Source organism: Porites lutea, chromosome 3 (assembly GCF_958299795.1).
Source record: "Porites lutea chromosome 3, jaPorLute2.1, whole genome shotgun sequence".
NCBI lineage: Eukaryota > Metazoa > Cnidaria > Anthozoa > Scleractinia > Poritidae > Porites > Porites lutea.
This window is the reverse complement of record NC_133203.1, coordinates 7,747,263-7,774,643: the sequence shown is the minus strand read 5'-3', so window position 1 is coordinate 7,774,643 and position 27,381 is coordinate 7,747,263. Positions and strand designations below refer to the sequence as shown.

The 27,381-nt window shown below is 40.4% G+C and overlaps 1 protein-coding gene across 1 annotated transcript; it reads right to left on the bottom strand.

Moving 5' to 3' along the window:
- Nucleotides 1-264: 264 nt before the first annotated feature.
- LOC140930346 (EGF and laminin G domain-containing protein-like) lies at nt 265-25,580 on the bottom strand. The gene is made up of 7 exons (XM_073380029.1): nt 25,429-25,580; nt 14,981-15,167; nt 11,262-12,280; nt 8,095-8,682; nt 6,321-6,769; nt 4,084-4,267; nt 265-2,648 (listed from the first exon to the last, which is right to left on the bottom strand). The coding sequence occupies exons 1-7, from the start codon at nt 25,490-25,492 to the stop codon at nt 1,747-1,749; spliced, it is 3,393 nt and encodes a 1,130-aa protein (XP_073236130.1). The 5' UTR covers nt 25,493-25,580; the 3' UTR covers nt 265-1,746.
- Between the last annotated feature and the right edge of the window lie 1,801 nt (nt 25,581-27,381).

Below are 27,381 nucleotides of genomic sequence, written 5' to 3'. Positions count from 1 at the left end.
CAAAACTTAATGAGATAACTGGAACAAAGTTAAATGTATATTCCGAAATGAAAACTTTGTTTGTGTTTCTTTTTCCAAACGTACAAAATGTACGAAGGGGGTAAAGCAAAGAAATATGGCTACTTTGAGGTTTCTTAGCAGTCTCACTGATACTGGCAGATCTCTGGCCTGCGAGAGCATCCGGTTTTTTCGGCTCAAGTTTCCACTTTAGAAATTTGAGCTGAAAAAACCAGATGCTCTCGCAGGCTAGCAGATCTCCACCAGGATAAAACACTCCTCTTACTTAGGTATCAAGAATGTCTGAAGTGTATCGAGAATCTGGGGCCAAAATAACGGATAAAAAAAGGTCGCGGAATTTACCACTCCACTTAATTAATGGCGCAGAAATTAACGTTTTTAAAAATTAACGTGACTTCAATTAACGCGAATTTAATTTCATGAAGCGTTAATTTCCTACAATAAGGTAAGCATTCTTGCGACATCCAATCTGTTACTAATAAAAACTGGCCTTAAAGCAGACCTCTCTCTAAGATGGCACCTTAATGCCACACCCAGTGGTATCCATCTTTGAGATAGTTGACTACAATCAACACAAAAAGGTAAACAGCCTGGTTTAACCCTTTAAATCCTAGGATCAAAATTCAAATTCTCATTTGTTGTCCCTATACGTTTTCAGTAGAAGTAGTAAGGACAATTTGTTGAAGAATCCATTAGATTCAACTTGTGTGATCGTGTCATTAATTCTCAAGACTACTGTTTTATAAAGCAGTGATATCACAAGGAGAAATTTGACACTGATCATTCTTAAGGCGGGTTTAAAGGGTTAAATGAATTAGTCAATAGTAACATAATGAATTGTTCATTCATTGCCATGAGAATAAATTCTCATCCGCTGATGCGACATTATATAACAAGCCCATTCTTACTTGTCTCAACTAGATTACGCCATTTGGTGACGCACAATAATTACACATTATTCTAGTTAATAAATGGTACAATGAAAACCAATGAAATTTGGAAAGAAGTCAAATTTGTGATTGATTGACCATTGTGGTGTAGTTTCCTTTGCAGCTACTCCCGCCAGAGTCACGCAAAGTGGAGGAGCATTGCGTGATTCCAGTTAGCCTGTTCCAGGCTCCGAGATAGTGGTAAAAAGTCGTTCAGTACAAAGAAAAACGCGCGGGGGCTGGGGAGAGACATTTTTCCCGCCGCCACCACCCCCTTTCCCAGGTAGCGCGCGCCTTATTTTCCCTTTGCTCGTTTTAATACGTCCGCACTATACTATCTGAGAGCCTGGCACAGGCTAGATTCCAGTCCAAGCAGCTTTGAAGGCGACTAATCTATTATAGTGTGGTTCAACTCTCAAGATACCTTGTTGAGTTTTTGTAAAAAAACAAGGGCAGTGCGATGACAGTTGATCTCCACTGATGCCACAGTTCAATGGTTTTTCAAAGTAAATAAGCATTATTATTACTTCATTATTTCATTATTTTTTCATACAAAATGCGAAAGTGTTTATATAAAAAGCAAAGGTAGCAGAATGACACAATTATGCAAAATTAAGGGACAAACAAGAAAGTCAAGATTAAAACTGTACTGAACCTCGCACAAGACTTGCTCAGAAAACACTACTCAACTGGCATCTGCAGCATCGTGATGATCTGTCACTTGTCAGCGATGCGTGAGCAACATCTCACATTACGAGAGTACTTGGGCGTCAAAATGAAAGTATTAAAAACAAAATCCTCAAATGTACCACTCTTTCTTCTTCTCTGGCTCCTCTGCCTGAGGTTTCCTTGGCGCAGATGGATCAATGTATGGATCAACACTTTTCAGCTCTTCGTCATCTTCATGGGTGTGGTACTCCCCCTTATGACGTGCCCAGTACCAGTAGATCGCAATAGCTAGCACCACAAGCAAGAGAACCAGGATAAGAACAACTACAACAATAATGGCTGTTCTGTCGTCCTCCTCTTGTTTAGCCCGCAGTCCAGTCTTTGGGGAGCTGGTGGTGAAACCTGTTTGGGGACCCATAATACGGGCGGTAGGTTTTGGAGGCACTTTTGGCTCATTGCCACATTTTTCTTTATCAGATGAGCTGACATCTGAAGCCGAGTAACCCTTGGTTACACCATCATAGAAATAGGCCTTAATAGGCTCTACCACTTCCGGCTTGCCTCCAAATGATGCTCGCGTGATCTTCACTCCAGTTATACACCCTTTGAACCCCTTATCCCCCTGTCTTCCAATTGTAATTGTTTCCATTTGAGAAAAGAGCCCCTCAAGCCGTGTATTTTCAGACTTTTGCTTCTTCACTTCGTCAATAGTAAAGTTTAGCTTCTTGCCTCTGCGAGTAACCGCAAACGTGTGTCTTCCTTCACAGAATGTGCCCTGAGCGGGATCAAACTCCTCATAAGCCTCTCCTTGGACACCCCTGAAATAAAATCTGAGTTTCTTGCTCTCAGAGTTGAGCGTTACCAGGTAGTATTGCTCGGTATCTCTGCTATCAATTCGGACTATGTCCCCAGCGCAAGGCTTGTCTTTTCCTACTTTGAAGCCAACTACAATGTCGACATTCGGCACTGACGCAACAGTTGGATACGTGTATCTTAACTGGCTGTCTTTGTCATCAAAGGATGCACCTTTATCTGAAATATAAATTACGTCGGATCAATTAGGTTTCTGGGAAACTGCCCACCTACCCCTCCCCTAAGCCAACAGTTTGCCCTAAGTGGGAAGTAAGTGATAATGTTGACTTAGGCGAGGGGTTGGTGGTCAGTTTCCTAGAAACCTAAATTGATCTGTAATTGTTACGTCTTGAAGAGGCCGTGTCATGGTAGTCTTGTTCATTGTTATTAATACCAATTGTGTGTCCTTATTCACTACAGAACTTGAGAAATTTCTTGTGAATGGCAAAATCACAACTTCATGTCAAACAAATATGTCTTGTACGCATTACAGTTGAACCCTCTACAATACGCTGCGAGCAGTCTCTCTTTTTCTTCAGATTTAGTGAGAGCAGTGCACGCGCGTGGGAGAAGCGAAGCCGCGAGACGCGCGAAACGAGGGCGGCAGCCCGAGAAGGAAAAAAAATCTTTTTTCCTGCCTCTCCCATCTCGCGCCATCAGTCACGCGCGTGACCATTTGCGTGTCTGGCATTTTGCTCGACGGACTACAGAAAAAAAGAGAGACTGCACGTAGTCTACTCTACAACGGTCACCTTGGGAACAGAAGAAAGTGGCCATTGTAGAGAGGTGACTGTTGCAGAGAGGTTGAAACAAGAGTCAGTGTAGGGACTGTTCGCCAAAAAAAATGGCCGTTGTAGAGAGTCAGCCATGAGTGGAGGTTCAACTGTATATGAATTGTTACAAACAACCAAAACGAACTTTGAAAACTTGTGAGTCTAACAAGTTTTCAAAAACGACAATAATTACAATCCCTTTCAATCGTCTTCAAGTTTGTGCCATCCAAGCCTCCTATTGAGTTTGCTGTGTTATTTATACATGTACCTCTTCAGGGGCACCCAGTGACGGTTTGCTCCTAAATCCATTGAAAACACTTTTAGGCTATCTAGAGTAATTTAAATCTCTAGAAATGCATTCTAAGCGGAACTATAAAATTTGTATCTGTTCGGTCATCCTAGGTCAACCTAACTCTTTTCCAAATTACAAGGGCTTGAGTTATTTTCCGCAAATTTTAGATGCAATTTGACATGATACGAAAGTGAGGCATTTTCTGATTCCTCGCTCCATTGCATTTTTGAATTGAAAAATTTTAGGTTTCCTTATTTCTACGAAAAATAGCATAACCTGGGTAGTGAAATGTGAAAAATTAAACTTGACAAAGTCGTACGGGATTTATTACATAAGCTCGGAAAACTGTACATGAATGGAACGGTCATCTAGAAATTTTTAGCAGTCACCGAGTAATAGAAAATTCTAGGCAATATTTGCTTCTCCAAACAGCATATTTTACTGAAAACAGTCATTGGGTGCCCCTGCCTCCTTTTCATGGTTTGAGCAGTTGTTTTTTTATTTCACTCAGTATCACCATCATCATCATCATCATTAACAGAAAGCTTACCCTGCTGACAGAAGTAACCATAAAATGGAGTCTTGCTGCAGTCACAAGAATAAACATTGTAATTATCCAGACATTTTCCCCCGTGCTGGCACGCATGTTTAGCACATGCTGCTCCACAACCACACTCCACGTAATCTCTATTGGCTGCCAACTTGCACAAGTTCTGAACCTTTCCATTAATGGTCTGTGAGCAAAAAAGGACAAAACATTAAAATTTAACTTTATGTCAGAGTATTGCGAAAAACATTGAATATGTACAATTTTATTCACAGGACCTTGTCTCATAGGAACGTTGGGGTTGAAATTGACCCAGATTTAGAACAAGAAAATGTTTTTACTTCTGTGCTTGTTTTTGCAGACAAAATTGCAGATAAGTGTATTTATCAATGGAATTTGAGAGGACACAGGGTTTTCCTTTTCAGGCGGCAACCAGCGACTTTGGCCGCCTGTGAAGAGGCCAGTCACCAGTAACTAAGCAAAGCTTTACAGTCTTTCGCACTCGAATGGACCTTGTGCACAAAAATTGTCTTTCCCTGCGAAAGGAAATTTACCTGCTGGTTAATTTGGAAAGAAAAAACCCTCTCCTAGGGCTTCTGATATTACACAATGGTGCAATTTTGTACAGTTAATCCCAAATCGCATCCAATTGCATAATTTTTAAGAAATCATACATGTAACACAACATAATTTAATAAGAGTGTATAATCTGGACAAAATGAACTACCTACTATTCAAGGCTACTTAGTCTTGGAAACAACAAGCAGAACCTCTAAAATCCACAATATTTTAGTCCTTCTAATGACAATACAGGTGTAAGACAAGTGCTGAGTGTAAAGTGCTCCTCAGAGAAATCACACAGTAGGCTGATATGGAAAATGCTGTCAAAATTTTCTTTCAGCTACCCAAGTTTTAAAGAGACTATGGTATTTATTTTCCACATTAATCAACAGTTTCATTAATAAAATGACTCATATTTTGATCTGCGGATAAAGATATGAAAGTGGACAAAAAATATGGTCCTCACAGTTGAATAAACAACCTAAGCAGTTGAAAAAAAAAAAAAAATTCAGGCTTGACTGGGAATCGAACCCTGACCTTTGTGATGACCAGACGCAATGCTCTATGAATACTACCGAAACAGGTAGACTGTTTTTTTCGCAGACGCGCAAAACAGTTGCCTCTGCAGAGAAACATATTTGAATTAAGCCCACGTGATCTATCCCTGACTCCTCAAATGTAAGCACACGTGATCACATTCCTTACATTCCTGGGAATTAAACAATGGCGGGCTTCTCCATACACAAACTCCGCAATTCTTCATCAGGAATAAATTGTTAACACTCTAATTTATTTATTCCTTGCAATTCGCATGAGATCATCGAAGGTAGACACCTCATTTTCATCCGCTGTAATTAGTTCGCATTGATCTTCCGGAAAAGAAATATTATAGAACACTTTTAGCTGGATCATGTAGTATTACTAAACAAAAGCGGATAAGCAATGATAGACAGCCAAAGCGCGAGCAAAGAAATGCGAAGGAATGTTATCAGGTGCGTTTGCCTTTGGAGATAACATCTCGTTAGACGCATGACCAAAAACTATCACCATTGTCGTGAAGGGCAACTGTTATGTACGTCTGCGAAAAAACAGTCTACCTGTTTCGGTAGTACATACTCGGTGGATAAAACGTTGCATTTGGTCACTGTAAAGGTCACATTTCAAATCCTGGTCAAGCCCGATTTTTTTTCAGTTTCTTTTCAATGGCTTATATTTCTCATTCAATTGTGAAGATCATTTCCATTTTCATAATAATTTTATTGTCACATAATGAGAACCCCAAGAAATTACACAATTTTCCAATATTTTTTGCATCCAGGTATCTAAAGGCAGTATTGGGAATCCGCTGAGATTTCATAATCATTCATTAGCAATGTTTGGGTGTAAAATGCAGATGTCTCGCTTGCAATAGCATTAATGCATCCTTTGTGGCGAGGAGCAAAACAAGATAAAAGATGGCTGTATTCACAATCTAGGGCCAACAAGATGGCCGTAAAAATAGAACAAAAAAATACAAAACAAGGCGGTTGTGCTTTTTAGTTTAAACATGTAACCCTGTGGTACGAATACCAGATTGGTACTTTCCTGTGATATTATTTAACATTATAAGCCAGATTCTACTAATAATATTATTCTCAACTCTGTAGATGAAAAGTTTTTAACAAAATAAACTTTCTTACCAATCCTCGTATGCACCCCACAAATCCTTTTGAAACATCATAGGGGTAGGTCCCAACACGCAGTTTTCTGTCTACATCTAAGTCTCTTTCTAGAAACAGGGGATTAAGATTTCGGCCATCCAAATTATCCAGCTTCAAACCAAACTCCTTCATGTTGCGATAAACAATAACCTTGTGCCACGACCGATCATTCAGTTTCTTATTGGCTGGTAATACTAAATCAACGTTGTTTACACCGTTTCCTATGTTGTACAAAAGACGCATGGTGGTTTCATTGAGGATTTTGAGGTGGAAGTAATCTTCATTATCCACACCATTGTACAGTAATGTTCCTTTGGCATAAGGGGTTTTGAAGTATAGGGAGATGACACCATCTGATGGGGGTTCCCAAGGGTCAAGCAAGATGAAGCCATCTTCGTTGACAAAGGTTGCTGTGTTGCTGATATTACCTAAATAAAACAGTGAAATCATTTATTATTTTAACTTCTAAAATTACAAAACTGTTAAAAAAAGCAACAGATCATCAAGACAGCCATGGATCAAGGCCCAAATGGCCTGACTTCTTTTGAACTACCGTATTTATTCGATTAACCACCCTGGGCGCCACCTTTTGCACCGTGAGAGTGGGCGCTTATTCGAGGCTGGACGCTTATTAAATTTTCACCATTTTCAGCAAGTGAAATATGTTTATTTTGCAACAAAACAATAAATGCTAATAACAAAACGTGAAGAAGTAACAAAGCAAGGTTTCTGTAAAATATTCTAACGAAAATTCCGTCCTCGGTGAAGTCTCTTATTAGAATTTATTCACATGGGTGGGTTGGGTGAGGTTGAGCGCTTATTTGAGTTTGATTGCCAGGAGGAGGGGGTGGGCACTTATTCGAGGCTGGGCACTTATTAACTTTTTCTGCCTTTAGGATGGGCACTTATTCGAGGTGGGCGCTAATTCAAGGTTGGGCACTTATTCAAATAAATATGGTATACGACCAATTTTGAGGTACATTGAGCTCAAACACCTGGTACAGTGGAACCTCTATGAAATGGACATCATATATGGGATATATGTAACGAACGATTTTCTTTACCCTAGTGATAGTAAAATATATGGAAAAGAACTCAACATAAGAAAACCTCATTATAGCGAACATATTTTGTCAGTCCCATGCCCATTCGTTACATCGAGGTTCCACTGTATGTTGGTCCTGCATATAAACACATTTATTATATAGACACGAGTGTTTTACTGGAAAATATACCACTCGTAAAATTCATAAAAACTACATCCGGGACCCGAGTGGTTTATTTTCCATAATCTCACACGTGAGTTTATCGATGATTTCATTGATATCAAGTTTGTCTCTTAAATTGTACTTGAATTCGTTGGTGTATCATCGAAACATCTTCGGGTCTTCCTCGAAAGTCTTCGAAAATCTTCGGAAATCTTCGGAAATTTTCGGAAAATACCCAACGTCAAATCCCAAGTGTGACCACAGCCATTACTGTAATTATTATTATTATTATTATTATTATTATTATTATTATTATCATTATCATTATCATTATCATTATTATTATTATCAAAAAATGCTTTGTTATTTACTTATTTTATTGTTGTTGCTAATTTTTTTTTTTTGGGGGGGGGGGGGGGGGTGGGGAAGAAAATTCAATAATCTATCCACAAGCACAATTGCAACAGGCAGATTGTTAACCCTTAGCCCTATACTGCACAGTGTACATCCCTGTACAGTTAAGGAGGAACATCAATAACACTTACCTATACAATTGAGCCTGCCAACAGTGTAGTTTGCTTCTCCGGAGGGGTTGAACTGTGTAAATACCAACTCAGTAACAGGTAGCAAAGTCGACGAATTCAAATACCCACTATCTGAGGTCCAGCTGTCTTTCTGGGCATCACAGTTGCACCGTTTAGACTTATCCGAACAAATTTTATCGTTCCAGCAATTGCATGCTTTAGACTCTGGCGTACCCCCTCCCCAGTAATTTTGGTAAATTCCATTAGCTGCAACCCAGCTTGAGGCCTTGCCCTCTAACAACCGATTTTTTCTGCAGCCAAACTCAACATACTGCTGGCATGTCTTACTGTTCATGGCCAGGGCTTTGGCTGCAGCAAGGCTGGGGATATAACTTATAGCCTGGGAAATGAATGCATCAGGTGAGTTAAGTCTTACTCCAATATTTTTTGTAAAAATCCCTGTGATCGGCGGATCAGCAGTCATGTTGCAGAAGATTTGTTGAGGCTTAATGGGTCCTGGACCATCAACATCAAGGGTGTAATTTTTATCAGCATCAGTTATCTGGGTTTTGTCTCTCTTTAAGCTATCACATGTGGAATGGTGTTTTGCTGATGACGGAAAGAAAAAGTAAACCAACCATTTTTATTTATTACCACTTTCTTCTTTCAAAATGCATACAGTTCAGTATGCAGGCCTTCGGACTCAAACAGACCTTCCAACCCCTATACCATGCAAATCTGGAGTGCTTGCAAAAAAGCTCCCAAAAACCTGGAGATTTCCACAATATGTGTCAAACAAAACCAAAAAGGCAGATTATTTTTATAATGGTATTGCTAACCCTATCAGCGGTCTCTGTTGTACTCTCTTGTCGCTCTTTTGGCAGTGACGAGAAGATATCTGTCATATTATCAATAAGATGGCGAGTAGTTACTGTCAAACTCAGAAAACCGTAATCACCTGAAAAATTTCAGGAATGTCGATTGTGTACTGGCCAATCACAATAAAGACCAGGCCACGTGAGCAAACTCAAAACCACAAACGAATTACCGTTGCTGTTTGCGGTTTAGTTATCTTGACCCTTATTGGCTTATTTCTTGCAACACAATAACATTCCTTTCTGGTGTTCACAGTTCTGTGAGTTTCACAGTAAGTCTGTACAATGGAACCCCACCTTGCTGCCACCTTGTTATTACAGCTACTTGTTTTTGCTGCCCAGCAAAACAGCCATACATTTTCTTGTAAAAACCCTCGTTAAAACGGTCACTAATTAATCAACCAAATTTTTTTGGGCCATTGGTGACCATATTAATGGGGTTCCACTGTATTCTATAAGGCCTTTCCCACAGACCTTAGCGAACCTATGTTTTATGGAATTGGATTCAGGTTTCCTCCCAAAATTAGATTGAAACAATTTGTCCATTATGAAGACAGTTTTTTTGTGCGAAAGTAGATACCAAATTGTACAAAAAATGATTGGGTGACTTTGCAACACTTTCCAAAATTCCCACATTGTCGTAGTAATGCTTTTGCATAGAGACCTTCAATTCTTGTAACTTAAATGCTGTGATTTTGTGCTGTTGCACTTAAAGGGGCTATGTCACCCCACACGCATGCGCGAGCCAATGAAAACAAACTTGAAAAAGTCGGCCTGTCTTTTTCAAGTTCTGTCGGAGATTTTGGAAGGCTGTTTTTATCTAAATCTCAGCCATCGTTCGATAGTTAGCGAAGTTCTGTATTAAGAATCGTTCTATGGTGATAACAGAATAATTTTTTGGCGTTATTTTGAAATTGTTTGCCTGTGGAATGTTTTTACGTGGATTTACTGTGTCCTCTTATCAGCGGCCGTTGTAATGGCAGAGTTAATGACGGCTTCTCCACAATGAGTGATGGAATCTTTGATGGAATCTTCCCTATAGTTCACAGAACCTTTCTATTGAGTTATTTTAGAGGTTGCTGGCTCTTGGATTTTTCTTGTGCTCAAAGTATGTGGACATATAATGAAGCGGCTATCGAGTTGGCGGCGGCCGTTTTTGGTAAACGATTACAAGAGCATCAGGCCATCCCTTTCGTGACCAAACTAAACTCCTGGCGAAGGAAACATTATAAAATTCGGCTAGATTCCTTCTTGTATTTATCTGGATTTACGGCAAAGATAAACACGACCGTTTGCTCGTCCAGATTGTTCTCAATGGACTTAGAGAGGCACCTTAGTACGAGTTAGATCCTGTAAATGCTATGTTTTTGAACTGTTTGTGTTTGAGCATATTTTTGGAAAATAGCAGAGTTTACTTTCCCTTTTTATCAACGGACTGCTTATAGTGGAGTAATATACCAATGATGCTTGGTTCTGTTTTCTCGACGTCGCAGTGATTCGGCACGATCGAACAATTTTGCGCGATAATGTATGTTTCCATAAGATCAAAACAAAGACTTGATGTGTCTTGTTCTATCAGCATCTAAATTATAAAATCACTAGCGACAGACAAGTCTAATTGTTAATGATTTGAAACAGTCTTGGTCTTTATCTTCAGTCTAGCGTCTTTTGTAGCTCGTTTGTAAAATACAACTTCGATTTACTTTGTTGAATAAGACAATATGTTGTTGAATTTTTGTTTGCGCACTATTTTATGAATGGCATGCGTTTTTACTCCAAAACTACAAGTAAAATCTTCGTCACAACTTTATTCTTGATCTAGCATAACCAGAAAAGAAACGTTCCGTAAATTCTATCGAAATATCCCTTATCTAAACACATTTCGCTTGTTAACCTCTCTAAATTCGGAGCCTTGGACGTGACAGAGAACATAAAGAAAGTCACGCGCGTTAAAAACAATAGAATTTTGACAGTTGAAAGTAATTTGCATAACCTCAGAGCGCACATGGAGAAAGTCACGCGTTAAAAACAATAGAATTTTGACAGTTGAAAGTAATTTGCATAACCTTAGAACACATGCTCTCCAGCTGACATAGCCCCTTTAAATATGACTTACATCAAGATGTCTGATTTACAGCTCTGGTTTGTGCACCCAAACCAGCACACCCTTTATCCAGCACAATGTAATTATTTACCTGGTGTAATTTTTCCCTTTCACGCATAAAAAATGACTAACAGCAATATGCATGAAATAAGACAAGCAAGCCCTAAACTGACCAGTCTAAAAGCATGTATCATCTATAGAGTACTTACAAAACTGACAGACATCGCCTTTATATCCTTTTGTTTCACATCCAGAGCAAGTGAATCCCTTCCCTGTCTGGGTACATTTCCCTCCATGCAGGCAGGGAGAAAACACACAAAAGTCAGTGATATTGCAGGGGTTATCTTTCCATTCAACATTTTTTATCTTGGAATTCTGACCTGGCTTGCAATCGAACTTGTTTATTATCAGATTCCGCATGCAACCAACATAACCACCTGCAGTTACCTCTTTAATGAAGAAGTTGCTAGGAAACGAAGGCACTGAACCCTCGGCGCTTTTGGTACCAACATCCAATGTGATTTTTGACGTTGTAATGGAGAAATTAACTTGATGCCAGTTTCCATTATTCATGGAAGTTAACTCGCTTAGACCATAGTCAATCTGTGCAATGATCGGTGATTGACTGGCAATCTTTAAAGATAATTTGATCAACGTTGCTGAATAGGTGATTTCAAAGCCATTGTCGCCATTTGTTTGCTCAATAAGGGTTCCAGAGTCCTTATATGTTCGGAACACAAAACTTCCCGTCAATTCAGATGCTGCTGCCAGGCCATCCACGTCGCATTTAAAGTACGAATCAGCTGAACTAAAGGTATATGGTGAGTAGGTTTCAGAAGTACAGTCCTTGTTCATATCAGAGGGATAGGTGACAGTTTCTTTTCCTTCGAGGAAATCAATCTCTAAGCTTTTTGGCAAGAGGGTTTTAAATTTTACCTCTGATAGGCAGCCCATAAAGTTAGCATTAGACTGCACTGATAATAATCCTTTAAAATTAGGTGCACCTCCGACATAAATAGACCGATCAATATCAAGCCTTTGAAAATACGTGTTGATTATTGTCTCTTCTCTTTCTGATTGAAGCGTTTTATCATCCAGTATTATGGTTGTAACTTTGTTTTTGTGATCTACATTAACTGTATGAGCCTTGCCATCATCAAGATCTTTGCCCAAGAACCGCACATGAGCATCATTTTTGTCTTTTCGATATCCATATCGCACAGCAAATCTGTAAGTAAGACGCAGACATCCTTTAGTCTTAAAAGCATTAGAGAGGTCGTGTGTCCAAGCGTTTAGAGCCCTGGACTTGTAATCCAGAGGCCCGCATTGACTGGTAGCTGCATTTGTCAGCCAATAGCCAGCTGCTTTGCCTTCTACCAGTTAAGATTTTTAACCTTGTTATGCTCCATTTAAAATCATTAAATGATTTTAAATGGAGCATAACAAGGTTAAAAATTTTGTTTCACTTTCTCTGAAAAGCCCCATGAGGGAAGAGGACAATTAAGTAGTTACTATTATCATCAAATAACGTATAAATATGTCTATGTATTTGGTCTTCACCACAACTGGCGGAATGGGAAAGGAGTGCTTGATGTATCATAGTCATTTAGCACAGCTAATTGTCATCAAAAAAGGGGAGCAGCATGCCAAAACCATCTCTTGGATCAGAACCAGAACCTCATGCACACTCTTGAGATCTGAGTTGGTTTGTCTTAAGAGGATCAAGGACAAGAAGAGTGTCCGGTGACATTAAGAATGTTGATATTGATGTTGAAGTTAATGAAAGAGCCATCCAATAGGACTATTGATGTGTTGCCTTACTTTTAAATGTTTTTTTAATCAATCTCTTAACCTTTAGTTAAGTCTTCTTATCGGGAAATTGGAAGAGAAAATGAACAGTAATAGATCTATATCTCACGTCATGGATCAGAAACTTATCCGTATCGGGGCTGTCAAAAGTATCCGGCTGCCAGCGAAAATCGCCGCCTACTTGGTTAGTATTGGCCAGCTACTATGGTTGGCATTAATTTTCTTTACATATGGCGTTTTTTTAATAAAACATCCCTGGACTGGCCGCTTACTTTGACATCTCAGCCGTCTATTTCAAACCTTTCTGACAGCCCTGCCGTATTATTAGAATCAGCACATTGACATTTATGTCATCCACTGGGACTTTTGTTATTTTTCTTTTTGTTTCATGTTCATTAGCATACATTACCACACCCAAAACCAAAAACAAAACAAAAATTACCTCAGATAAAAAATTAACTACAACATAATCATATCTTCGTGTTAAAAAATTTGTCAGTGTTTATGTAAAAGCATAGCTTTTTTCACCACTTTTGGAATAATAATAATAATAATAATAATAATAATAATAATAATAATAATAATAATAATAATAATAAATAAGTTGAGTATGATTGCCCTGGTGAACGTAGTCCTGAATAGGACTGTTGTTTTTTACGTTTTGACAACCTGTGTGGTAGTCATCTTCTGAGTCAAAGTGATTTGTATCACGTCAGTTGATGTTATTAAACTCTGGTTATTGACCTGATTGGTCAATTAAGTCGCGATGTTACTGGTCGTTTGTCAGTTAAGCCGTGATGTTATTGGCTATGAAGACTTGTAATGTCATTGGTGCATTTCGATCAGTCTATTGTCACAGTTAAAAAGTCGTTTATTGTTAGTCAAATTGTCAGTTGTCCGGTCGGTCTCTCATAATTCCTTCAATAAATCATCTTTACAGTGCCGGTAATGCAGGGCTTCAAATAATGGCCAGTCAACGGACAATGTATTGTCTCGCACAGGTTATTTTTTATAAGAGATTATCACTTGCTCTTTTAACAACAATGAGCTCAGAAATGTGCCAATGGCAAAGCTTTTTATATCATGCACTGGCCAGTTCCCAGTTTTTTGCAATAATCATCTAAGAACACCTGGTAGTTTTGGGACGTTTTCTCGTTGCAGTGATGAAGTTTCAAGATAAATAATATTTGCAAGTTTACAGCAAAAAACAGCCCCATAAGCCGAGATAAGTCTTAAATATGTTGAACTGAGATGTATTTGGTAAGATTTCTTTGTGAATTTCGTGGATTTACCTGAATTTCACGGCTCTGTGACTGAGAGAAATTTCAGAAGCCCAGCGCGGCAGGGTGGTAACAGTGGTTTTTCATTTTCCAGGAGTTGCGAGTTATTGCTTTGTCCTCTATAAAGTCATCACCACAAACTCAAGAGTAGGGTGTGTAGTGTTTTAAAGTATTATTATAACAGTCCGCATATATTTCACTGTACAGTGCAATGGAATAGTCCTAGATGAAAGACATTTGTCCAGCCCAAAATGGGTTGTGACAGAGCAATAGTAGGTTTGACTGGACAACTTGACCGGCACTAGTGGGAAATTATTTAAAGCTCTGTAACTGTTGACTACGATTCAGTGGCATTTCTTTCAAGTTAGTAAACCAGCTCTCTAAAGTGAGTCATTGAAAGTAGTCTGTAGAATACGTAATACATGTCACAGAGTCCGAGTCGATTTGAAACCTTAAAAAGCAAGCAAGTGAATTTTGTATAGCACTACATGTAAGCCCCTTGATGGGCCCTTTTGTTTCTGGAACAATTTCAAGATGGCTGCCTTTCAGCAAAACAACAGATTTAAACATGTTCATCCAACAATAAATCACAGTCTTTTATAATCAATAAAGTGGGAGAAAACACACAAATAAAACCACCAGACAATGTTTCATGAACTTTTTTGAGTGATTTTGTCTTTGAAATACCTGGTTCTAGACATCAAAATAACCTTTTGTTGGGTTAAATCTTTGGGTTTTAAGACAGACATTACTGATTTTCCCATGAACCAAGCAAGGTGGCCCACCTAGCCTAAAATACCTAGCGAGAACAGTGCGTAATAAGGTACATGTAGACACACCTTAACCTTCCTCCAACAATTTCAAGGGTAATATAGTCTGCCCAATCACCTCCTGAACTTGTTGACTGAAACAGAAGCCCAGAGGGTTGTACCGTCCTGAAGGTAAGTTTTAACTCAGAGTCATCAGAATAAATGGCTGATTTAACGTCGTACTCCACATAACCACTTCCAGTAAACTGGCGAGACGCTAAAGAAAAAAATAATAAAACAATCAAAAAGAAAATACAGTTGAACCTCCAAAAAGCATCCACCCTGTTTCAAAGAGGCCAGTAATCAAAGTCCCAAAATAATAATTGTAGAAAAGAATCATAAATGAAAATCTATTAACCCTTTCACTGCCAAATTTAATCAAACGCAAATTTCGACCAAATTTCCAAATGTCATTTTGTGAAATTTTGAAAAACAAATAGCACCTTGTACAGGCAGAGAGCTTTCATTTGAATGGTCATATCATGGGATTTCATCCACAGACTCAAAAGTTAGAGTCACCTTAAAGTCTCCATCAAGCACTCTATCAAGCAGCCATGGACACCTTTTGGCTATCGCGATGAAAGTTTTCCTATTGCTGTCCCCTCTATTAAGCCTGGTTCTCATATGCCGCCGAGCTACCTGCGACATAGCCGCCAGTAGTGCCTGCAATACTACCCTGACAAATGAGGACACAGGGCTGCCAGCAACAAGAAACACCTCAGGTCTTAACCGCCGGCATGCCTGCGAAGTTGAACTCGAGTCAACTTTACAGGCATGCCGGCGGTAAAGACTGACATAGCCTCTGTTGCCGGCAACTTCTGTTCTCATATCAGAACGGCACTGCAGGAGGTGCCGGCAGCTATGTCGCAGGTAGCTCGGCAGCATGAGAGAACCAGGCTTTAAGCAGCCATCAAATGCCCAATACACCTAGTTTGGATTTATTTTTTAAGTGGTTACGTCACACTACCTGTAATCATTTTTAAAGGCTAAAACTTATCTTTATATCAACTGATTCCAAAAATAATGGTCTAAATTTGTTGATTAAGACCATATTTAGCCATTGAAACCATTGGCAACGATGGACATGTATTGCAACTTGAAAGTTGACCGTTTTAATGTTCTTCCTGCTAATATAACAAACTATTAATAACCAAAGATTAGGGAGGGAGGACGACAAGGACAGAAGGTCAAAACGCTCATGCTCCATTGGTGTAAGTTTTACGTGACAGATGGTCGAAACATGCGCGATCAGATTACAAGTGATAGAAGGTCCAAACATGTGTGATCAAATTTGTTCTGTACAAGTCCAAATGAATGAGCGGCTACATACATGCGACGCATGGGTCTTCTTGTTCCCCGCAGTAAATGACTACTAGTAATAACCAAAGGTTACAGTGTGTAGGCGACAATGATTGAAGATCAAAACACTTATGCTCCATCGCTGTAAGTTTCATGTGACAGATGGTCAAAACAAACGTGATCAGATTATGGGTGAAAGAAGGTCCAAACGGGCACGATCAAATTGCGTTATGTGCATTCCATTTATTTTTAATGAAGTCTAAACGAATGCTGGCTACGTACAGCAGACTCCTCTTGTTGCCCGCAACTAATAATTATTACGGTTGGTGCAAAGTTAAATGTATAATCTGCAACAGAAACTTTACAATCTGGGGCCAAAAAAATGGAAATTAACATCGCAGAAATTAACCTTCCACTTGATTAATGGCATTGAAATTAATGTTTACAACAATTAGCACAAATTTGTGAAATGTGTTAATTTCCAGTAACAGTGTTCTCCTTAGGATTTTAGGAAGGCCAGGGGGTATTCTGACTCAGATTTTCAACAGTGTTTGTATGATGCTTGAATTATAATCAAGACAGCGAAATATAATCAGTTCTCAAAAGACTCTTTGATGAGCTTTATTTTCATTCCGCACATCTTGGGTTGACCAAATTCTCCATTTTGACTCTCCTTAAAAAGCTAGCACAGGAATTGGTGCTCGCTGATGAAATTGGTTTGAATTCTTCTCCACAACTCTGCAGCAGCATTTTGAGCATTGGTAAAGAGACTATGCATGCATGAAAAACAAAGAAACTGTTTAATTGCATCAGATTTGCTGTGGCTAAATGTAATTTAGGCAAAGTTAACCTAGAAGCAATGCTGGTCAGTGGTTTTTCAGCTATACTGGAGGTGACCCAATGCCTATCGCAGGGGCACCTTGTGACTTCTATATGCAGTTGGTTACTTGCAGTTCTTCGCAGTGTTGTTGCAATAGCTTGCTGTTTGCATTTTTTTGTGCTTTGGTTTTTTACTCTGCTTGTACAATGACTACTTGTCGAAAGAACAATAGTTTGTCTGCTAGCTTGGACAGAGAGAATTCACCACCAGATACACTTCTGCACGCCCAGTTGTCTGTTCCTTCATTGCCCGCTTCTGCAGCAAACTCGGTGCCACAATCATCTTAAACAGTTGCCGCCCCAGTTACTGCTGCTGGTGTCCATGATCCCACTCTAATTGCTACATTTGTCATTGCCATTAAGGCCTCTTTAGCAGCAGAAAATGGCCCTGGCTCTACCTCACGTGATTCACCTGGCAATACAGCTAGCGTGGTGCTACAATCAGCTTTTGGGGCACTCCTGCCCCACTGCCCAGCTTGTTTCAACAAACGGTAACCTTTTTAGCTTCTTGAGGTGCCTTTCCGGAGCAACAGGCGATAACTTTACCTTCAGCGACTCAAGGTAGGCCTAACTTTACTGTGCCATCCTTTGTTGCCACTTTTGCAACCCCGCGCTCACCGATTTTAAGCACCTGGATCACAGCAGGCACTTCTGTCCCGGTACCACTCAGCAATAGCTCCTTGGTCGCCAGCGTGCCATCGGGACCACTACTCCAACAGCCGTTTGTAGTTGGGCCCGGTTTTTCACCAATTCCGGGGAAAACAGTTAGCCACATTATTGCTGGCAAAAGTATGTGGATTTGGGGGAATTGCTTTCCGTAAACATCATTCAGATCGAGCCGGAGTCACAAGCATTCCTTGACAGGCACTTAGTGTTTCTCCCAAGTGCCAAAAAGTAATGCTGATGCATCAAGGACATCGTGACCTGGTCTGAAGCTTTTACAATTTTCACGTTGATTCTGACATCATATTTTCCACACCGCTGGAAAGATTTAACATCCTACAAGCTTCTCATCCTACGCACTTACTGTCAGTTCAGTGGTCATGTTTGGCTGGCAAATAATCAGGCCTTTTGCCAGCACGCTGCGGTGACGAAGCTCGTAGACTGGTCGACCATGAACATTAAGCTCTACAATTTTCAGGCTGCTGGGGCCTCTGTGCATTCTGGGTCTGGTGGTTCCTTGAGCAAGCTACCAGAACCATCTGGAGCTGACTCATCCCAGGTCATTTGCTGGTCGTGGAACAGGGGACGCTGTTCGGCACAATTTGCTTCATGTTGATTCGCCAATCATCGCAGTGTGTGTGCGGGTTCCCACTGCACCTCTGAATGCTCTCCTCGTTTTGACAAAACATCCTCATACAATCGCAAGGGCAGATCTGCTTCTCCACCCTCCGCACCCCCGTCCGCCTTGAAATCCAGACGTTAGTGGATGCACTTTTTGTTATACTGATTGTTTTTTGCCTAGTTGAACTGCTTTTGATTGTCTTTAGTTTTATCCTTGATTCCTGACCATTATTCATCTAATTACTTCTTAAGTCGCGTTACCTCACCTTTGTAGACAGTTGCTACATGTAGGTTGGGCCGCATGTTCAGCACTAAAGTTGTCAACTTGTTTGAGTTTGCAGTTTGTTGTCCAAAAATTCTCTCTTTAGTACTGGGGTACCCCTTTACCGGCCTAGCTCTGCCTTATTTTAAAATAGCCTTTTTCCTTCCCAGCTTGCCCAGTTCTCCCTCCTGTATCAGCAGTAAATCCCCTTAAACTTCAGGAATTTTCAAAGGAATTGGCCAGTCAACCCGACCAGCAGCAGGTTTCTTATGTCCTCCAGGGTCTCCCGCATCACGCTTACGGTTATCCCTCTGCTCTTCACCATGCCCACATTGTTGATGCGTATCTAGCTGATGAAGTCTCTCTGGGCAGGGTTGAAGGCCCCTTCTCCTCCTTGACGCTTGATAGTTGATTTGTCTTCCCCAGGGGGTGCTAGTGTGAACGACGGCATTGATCCCTAGGATTTTTCTCTCCAGTATATAAAGGTTGATCAAGTTATTTGCAGGGTTTCCCATTATGGCCCAGGTGCCCTGATGGCAAAATTTGATGTGGAATCCGCTTATCAGAATATTCCAGTTCACCCATATGACCACTTCATACTTGGCATGAAACGGTGAGGTCAGTTCTACATTGACCTCTTTCTCCCCTTTGGTCTCCGTTCTGCACCATTTAATTTCAATTTCATAGCTGATATAGCCTTTCAGATTTGTTACATTATTTGGATGACTTTATTACCACAGGTCCCCAACAGTCTTCCCAGTGTGCTTATAACCTTAACACATAGGAATGTGCTCGTCTTCCTGAGGACAAATTGCTTGCATTAAGAGAGCTCATTCACTCCTGGATGCCCCGTTGCTGTTGCAGAAAGCAGGCATTGGAGTCCCTTGTTGGCCATTTACACCATGCTGCTAATGTAGTTAGGCCAGGGAAAGCCTTTCTCCATCAGTTTATTGACTTGCTGTGCTGCTTCCATAACAAGGACCACCCCATTTGGATTAACCAGGAGTTTCATCTTGATCTTCAATGGTGGCAGCATTTTCTACCCTCCTGGCATGGAGCTGGGTTCTGGTTGTACCCTGGCATGTCTGCTGCCACAGACTTGGAGGTCACCTTGGATGCGGCTGGTGCAATTTGCTTTGGTACCTATTCTCGAGGCTAATGGTTTTATGGTGCCTGGCAACGGTGCAGGCCAGGCAATCTATTGTATATCAAGAACTTTTTCCTATGGGGATTGCTCCTCACCTTTGGGGATCTTAGCAGGCTAGGAAGCATGTCCTTTTTTGATCAGATAACGAGGCCGTAGTTGCTATTCTAACAACCAGGACCTCGAAGGGTCCAGCTTTAATGCACCTTCTCCATGATCTTCTGCTCTCGACGGCATGTTGGGGTTCTACTTTCAACACTGCTCACGTTCCTGGAGTTGAGAACAAAATAGCTGATGCTATCTCTCGTTTCTGTTGGCAGGAGTTCAGGCAGCTGGCTCCGGACGCTCATTCTTCCCCTTGTTCCATTCCTCAGCTCCTGTTGGACAGCTTAACACCTCCTCCCTAGAGCAATGGTGCTTGCATTTCTTAGCCCAGGGTTTGGCTCCTTCCACCCGCAAAGCATATGCGTCAGGTATCAACGCAAGTTTGTCAAATTTTGCCATCAAACCGGAAAGCTCCACCCCAATGGCCCGCCTTGCCCTGCAGATTAGTGGACACTATGTTTGTTTGTTTCATTTCTTGCAGATTCAATTCAGCATTCGTCAATTAAAGTATATTTATCTGCAGTTTGCTCCTTGCAAATAGGGCAAGGTTTTCCCGACCTTTTGCTTAATTAACTGCGGCTTCAACGAGTGTTAATAGGGGTCGAGCGTTCCCCAGGTTCCCCAGCAGCTCAGCACCTTCCAATACTGACAGCCTGCTTTTGGCTATTCATCGGGCGTTGGAATGGCCCTCAATATTTTTTATCATTGCACATTCTTGGCAGCTTGCATGCTAGGTTATTTTGGTTTTCTCCACGCTGCAGAATTTACAATCCCCAATTTAGCTAGCTTTTGGTGGAAGACATCGCAGTGGATTCACTCCAATCGTCAGCCTGTCTCCGTGTTCAAATAAAAGCTTCAAAAACAGATCCGTTCTGTCAGGGTTGCTACATCCATATTGGTCTGGGACGGGCACCTCTCTGCGCATTGCTGGCTTACCTCTCCTTGCGAGGAAATGTCCCTGGCCCCTTGTTCCCACTCACGCATGGTCAACCTCTGTCTTGCTCAATCCTGACTGATTGGCTGCGGCAATTTTTCCCCACTGCGGGGATTGAAGTCAATTTTTCAAGTCACAGCTTCCGCATTGGGGCAGCCATGGTAGCAGCTCACAATGGTATTCCTCACCAGCTAATTCAGGCTCTTGGACGCTGGACTGGCAATGCATACCAGCTTTATATCCAGACACCTTCTGAAGCTCTTGCAGGCATCTCTAGTCAGCTGGCTTGACATCCCGTGTCATTGAGTTTGCGGGTCCCATTTGTTATCTACAGTGCCTTTGACATTGCAGCCGGGTTGAGTACTGAATTGACCTGGACGTGCACTGCTGATAATGGTGTCGCTCTCACTGTCAGCTGCATTCCTTTGGTAAGCGTATTGTCTTGTGTTTTGATGCAACTGTTGCAGCTTGGTGCTTGGAGTTGTTGGAGTTGGAGGTTCCATTTCACCCCTGTTGGCTGGCTCCTCCCTTTTCAAGCACCAAGGAGATTCCATTTGGGTGGGGGCCGCTCACAGAGTTGCCATGGATACCTCCTACTCTTGTAAGAGCAGTTACCTGGCTCCACCAACTTTGTAGGCACCAACACCCAAGCTCATCTATTGGTGATGAGTTTAACATGTACAATCAACGACTTACTTTAGAAAGATGGTTTACTAAGTTAGAACAAACGCCACTGAATCATAGTGAGGAGTTATCGGCACCGTACAAACAACTTATTGACAGACTCAAGCAAAACTATAATTATAGAATGATAGAACAACCAACAATTTTGACTTAAAGTAAATAACTGTTTAACGATAGATCTGGATCGAAACACACCTATGACATAACCAGTCTTCACAGCCAATAACATCACAGCTTAACTGACAGACAACCGACAACATCATGAATAAATTGAACAATCAGGTACATAGCCAGAGTTTGACACCATCAACTGATGTGATACAACTCATTTTATGTACTGCACAGGTTATCAAAACTTTACTCACTGATAACAACAGTCCTATTCAGAACTACGTTCACAGGACGATCATGTTCAACCTACTAAGTAATGAGTCTGTATGCAAAATCACAGGTAACTCTTCAAACCAAGCGGACATAATTCAAAAGAACACTGTATCTCTTACAAAAAGTTTAAATTCCTTTTTACCACATCTACCAATGATCCCTACCTCCAAGTAAACAGGTATTAGTAAAACAGTGTACTTAACTTTCAGGGACCACACAGCGTACTTTGGATTGTTGGATTGTTCCTGAACTTCAATGACTTTGCCAAGAAGAACGTTTGGATGCAGTGGGGAGGTTTTATCGACTTTGTCAATTTTTATTGCAACAAAGTCACCAATTTTGAATTTATTGACTCTGCCTCTGGATTCTTTCATTTTCTTGTTGTATTTTGTTGTTGCCCAGTGATGTACTCTTCTGTAGCTTTCCTTTTGTGTGGGTTTTCAGGTAAAGTTCCTGGATGATCTGCAGCAGAAGATCCCATTGTACTCTTTCTAGAACCATTTGGATTATTAGTCGACTCAGATATTTCATTGAACTCTGTGGCTGTTCCCAAGTTTGTAACTAGTTCACATTCTTCTACATGAAGTTGAACCTGATTTTTTCTGTGCAGGGGAATCTCTTTCCAGGGAAGCATTCCAAATACAACCTCGTATGGCACTTTATTTATCGCCCTATGTAATGAGATGTTCTTCTTGTATGCCGCTTCACTAAGGACTTTGCACCATTTGTTTAAATTCTGATCACGTTCTTTGAGTATGTTGGTGATGTTCTCCTTGTCTGTTAAGTTGTTTCGTTCAACAAGGCCCTGTGTTGTTGGGGTTCTGGGTGCCCCAAAAACCTGTTTGATGTTGTGCTCTTCACACAGTTCACTCATTGTTTTGCTTTTAAATTCCGTCCCATTATCAGAGGGAACTTTTGAAGGGAAGCCAAACATCTAGAATAAATTTTCAAGTGTTGTTGCAACTTCATTAGTCTCTTTACTCTTCAGAGGAAACAGCCATGAATATTTACTGAAGTGGTCTATCACATGGAGTACCCAGTTATGCTTGGAATTACATTCACATGGAAGATTGCAAAAGTCAATGAGGTCTATCTCCACATGTTCCAGGAATTTTTCTGTTGTTATTGGATTTGTTATTGCCTTCTTGGTGTGGTTTGTCACACTTTTTTGTTGCTGGTGTAGCTTACAAAGTGAAACAAACAATGTTATTACTTCTTGAGAAATTCCAAAGTAGAAGGTTCTTATGTGTCTCTCTGTTTTATCTCTTCCTCTATGTGCTATGGCCGAGTGAGCTTCACACAGTACACCATGAATCTCTCTCTTTGGTACTACACATTTGTTATCTGAGGTGATAATCTTTCCTCCATTTGACAAATCCCAGTTGTTCCTTGTAATTTTCTGCTTGGTTAGCTTCCCTAGGTTAAGACTCTTTCGCTCCTCAGGATTTGTTTGCAGCCATGTTTTTGTTTCATCGAAAAAACAATCTTCAATAAACAATGTGGTTTTGCTTGACTTTGCCTTCTTTGATTCTTTTAGTTCCTCTAATTTGCTATAAAACAGGGCAGATTCTACACAGCCTTTAGGCACATTGGAAGCTGCCATGTTTGACTAACTGAGGAGCACTGGGTTCTACTATTGATTTGCATAATATGGGTAAATGAATGAGGTACCTGTAGAATATGTTTATCAAAAGTTGGTTGAGTTTGTATGCAAGTCATCGTGGCTCAGTGGATAGGACATCAGGACATGAATCCAGTGAACATCCAGAGGTCTTCGGTTCAATACACGAGGTAAGCAAAGATAAAAAAACGGCTAGCTTGTAGTAAGGGGTAGAGATAGGATGGATAGGGTAGGGTCGTGCAGAAAATGGCATATTACAGTATTATTTTTTTTTTGAAAATTAAAACAAATTGACCTAGGTTGAAACAAATTGACCTGGTTTTAAAAACGAATTAACCTAAGGCTCAATTTAACCTGCAACACATCCGCTCCAGAAAATTTTGAAATTTAGAGCTTCTGAAATCACCAGAAATGCATTTATTTCTATCAATAATCATTGTGAAAAAGTTTTGTCCAATTTTTTTTACCATTCTGTTAGATTTCTGCACAAAAAATACATTTAAAAAATAAAATTGTGTTAGATTAGAGGTACTTTGGTGAATGCAAACAAATAAACTCCTGGTAAAATTATTGGTGAGGCTATAGCCCACCCAGCCCCATACCTCCATGGTCCCTGACTTTAGCAATATGACAGTAAAAGTATTTATGGAATGAGGAAACTGACATCTTTCATTTACCTCGCTACGAAACAATTAATGACCACAACAACAGAAATGTGTATTGATAGAGTAAATGCTCACACTAGTAACCAAACTATATTTTTTCTATATTAATGACATCATCTCATTAAAATAAAAATATGACAAGGAAACTACATGAGTATGATTTGACTTGCAGTATTGATATGTAATATAAGAATCACCCCACAAAATTATTGAAAAATTCTGCGATTAAATTTTATCTGGAAAAGTGAAAATGAAAAAAAAGAGAATAATTTCGTTGAACGCCGATTGACAAAAGTTGGATATTTTGCTCCACAAGCACATACGTGATGTTGTATATGGGTACTGTACAACCTGAGCTTTTATTTAGTCCACAAAAATTTACAGAGAATAAACCCTCATTGTTCAAAGTCCTGGATAATCTGAAATGAATCGTAATCAAAACAAACACATTTATGAATGAAGGAAATTCCTGTGAGGTTTTTGTATCAAAAAGATAAGAATGTGTCGCAAATGATAACCACAACATTAAAATGATACGAACATCGTCCTTTGATTTCTGAAAAACCAACTTGACAAAGACACAAGGAAAATATATAAAAATCTTCACTAGAGTATACACAATAAACAACTGTACAAAGGTAGAAAAGATCTTGCTTCCTAGTCATGCTGTGTTTCACGCTTGTGTGGACAAAACTTCGAATATTTTCAATAACAAGCATTTACAGATCACGCAATAGTCGGAATCTACAGACCGCCTTGTGGGAGTGTAATCAACAATTACAAGGCAAAACCTCGAGTGATGATACATTGTGTCTTGATCTCTATGTAAGCCACGTGTGATGCTTTTCACATCGAAACAGCAAAACAAGAGTATGATTTACACTGCAACGACCGATCACTTTACAAAAACACGTACGTTTGACAAACCACGATCGAACCTTTCTGCTTCCAAATAGCCCCTTTCTCGGCCATAAATTAACATTACTTAAGGACACAAATATGTTTATCCTCTGTGGAAACAGTAGAGCGAATAGTGAAGTTAATATACTCGAGTCATTAATGGCTGATAACCACATAACCGATAATTTAAAGTTGATGGGTAGGTTGGGTCGAAAAACAGCGTTCCCGCCTTGAATAACACTTTGCAACGAACTGAAGAATTTTCGAGCTAGAATCAAGCATAAGACAATCTCTGCAAAGCCTGATCTGTTTCTTACCTGCAAAGACGATTGCCAGAAAGTGAAAGAGCCACAACACCGACACCATTAATTTTGCATCCATGACACTAAAGATGGTGGATTCAATCAGAAACCACGCTTACTATTGTCACGTGAACATCTAACGACGCTTTCCAGCATACATTCCAAACATTGTTTCTTGGTGCGTTCTTATTGGATAACACCTGTTCAAGAACGTAATCCGATTGGTCAAACACTTGAACTTTGAGTGGTTTCTGGGTGGGGCAAATGTCACGCAACGTTGAACGCGATCATATCCGGGTCCTGTAATTGAATCACGTAACAATATTGCTCGCGGTGGCGGTGGTGAGGGAGTGAGAGAGTTGTTCCCTACCTGTACATCCGTGATATTTGTTGACCATACGAGGCTTTCACTTTTCTAAAGCATCGACAACATTTTCGATAAGTTGACAGACGATTTCTCATTTGTTTTGCATGGGGAACCAAAGGAAAAGCCCTGGGAACGAGCCTGACGGGGGACAGGACCGTGCTACTCTGGACGCGTTCGAGACAAAAAGAGATGAATTTGCGACCCTCTTCCAATTCCAGACAAGAATTGTAAAAATAGGAATCCTGTTTCTGTGGCTGGCTCAGTGATAAAACTTCTAGAGAGGCGTATAGGTAGTTTTATACCTAAGCTTAATCGAGAATAATAAGGCATTTAATATGGGGAAAAATGGACTCTGTCCTGTGTCAATGTAAGGTAAAAAATTCTCCTCTACCGGAGAAAAAGGGTGCTTTCAAAAAGCTTGCCCTGTGCAGCGGCACATACCGGTATAGCCAATATATGGGAGCATCCCCCTGGGGGCCGGGGTAGCGAAGGCTACGCACCTGGCAAGGAGCCTACCTGGCTCCACTTTTTAATCAAAAGCTTAATGTTAGCCTTCGTGTAAGCGAAATGATGTGCGAGAGCTCCGCGCAGGCTAGCCAGGGGCCAGCCTTGCATATCACGACCGGTACATCTTAACGTTGCGTGGAAACTGTTGGGTAGGCCCGCGAGCGGTCGTCATTCGCGCGCGGCAAGCGAAAAAGTATATTTATGCAAATGTTATTATTGGGGTGTTGTAAAAGCGTGCTGTCCACGAGGCAAGAGTTGAAAGTATTTCTTCCTTCATATCAATTTACTTCCGTGATAGTCAATTGATATTTACGTCCTCAATTGCATCAAGGAAGTAAATTGATACCAAAGTAGAAAATATTCCATCGCGATAGTAAATTGATTTTACCACCAGGTATTATTTTACCCTGATATCAATGCTAGTAAATAGATACCAAGGCAAAAAAGGCCACATCGCAGAAGAAAATAGGCAAGGTAGATAACATAACATCACAATAAGTTAGATCAGTCATATAACTAGAGGTAATCATTGATTAGGGATCCGCTTCCGTCAGTTACGGAAACGAAATCGGGTTGAAAGAGTCCAGTTTCCCGACCGAGATGCCCCTGATAAAATCTGTGGGGGCGGCTAATCGGCAGTTGCCCCCGATACCTCGAAAATTCGTGGCTTGACCACAGGAACACCAAGATTAGAATGCGTTCTGAAGAACGCGATTGGGGTAACCATTTATATAACTTGTCATTTTTTTATGTTAAAACTAGGAGTAATCGGAGCTTAGGCGAGTGCGTTCGATATCTTGTTAGGCGAACTGGTGGCAGTTGAGGGGGAAGGGTGGATGGTTCTTGAGATGGACAAATATGATTATGGCATATTTTGAACGAAACAGCGAAACCTCTATTTAAATCATTAAATAATTAAGAAGGCTAGTGACATCATACGGTTCGTCTCAAGTGCTTGTAATTTGACGAGACACTGGCCAGAGTGCGTCGGGCGTGTAAATAGAACTTTTTGTTTTACTGTTGCAATAGATGTTCTGCAGGGCGCAGTTGTTCGAAGGCCGATTAGCGCTTAACCCGGGTTACCTTTTCAAAAA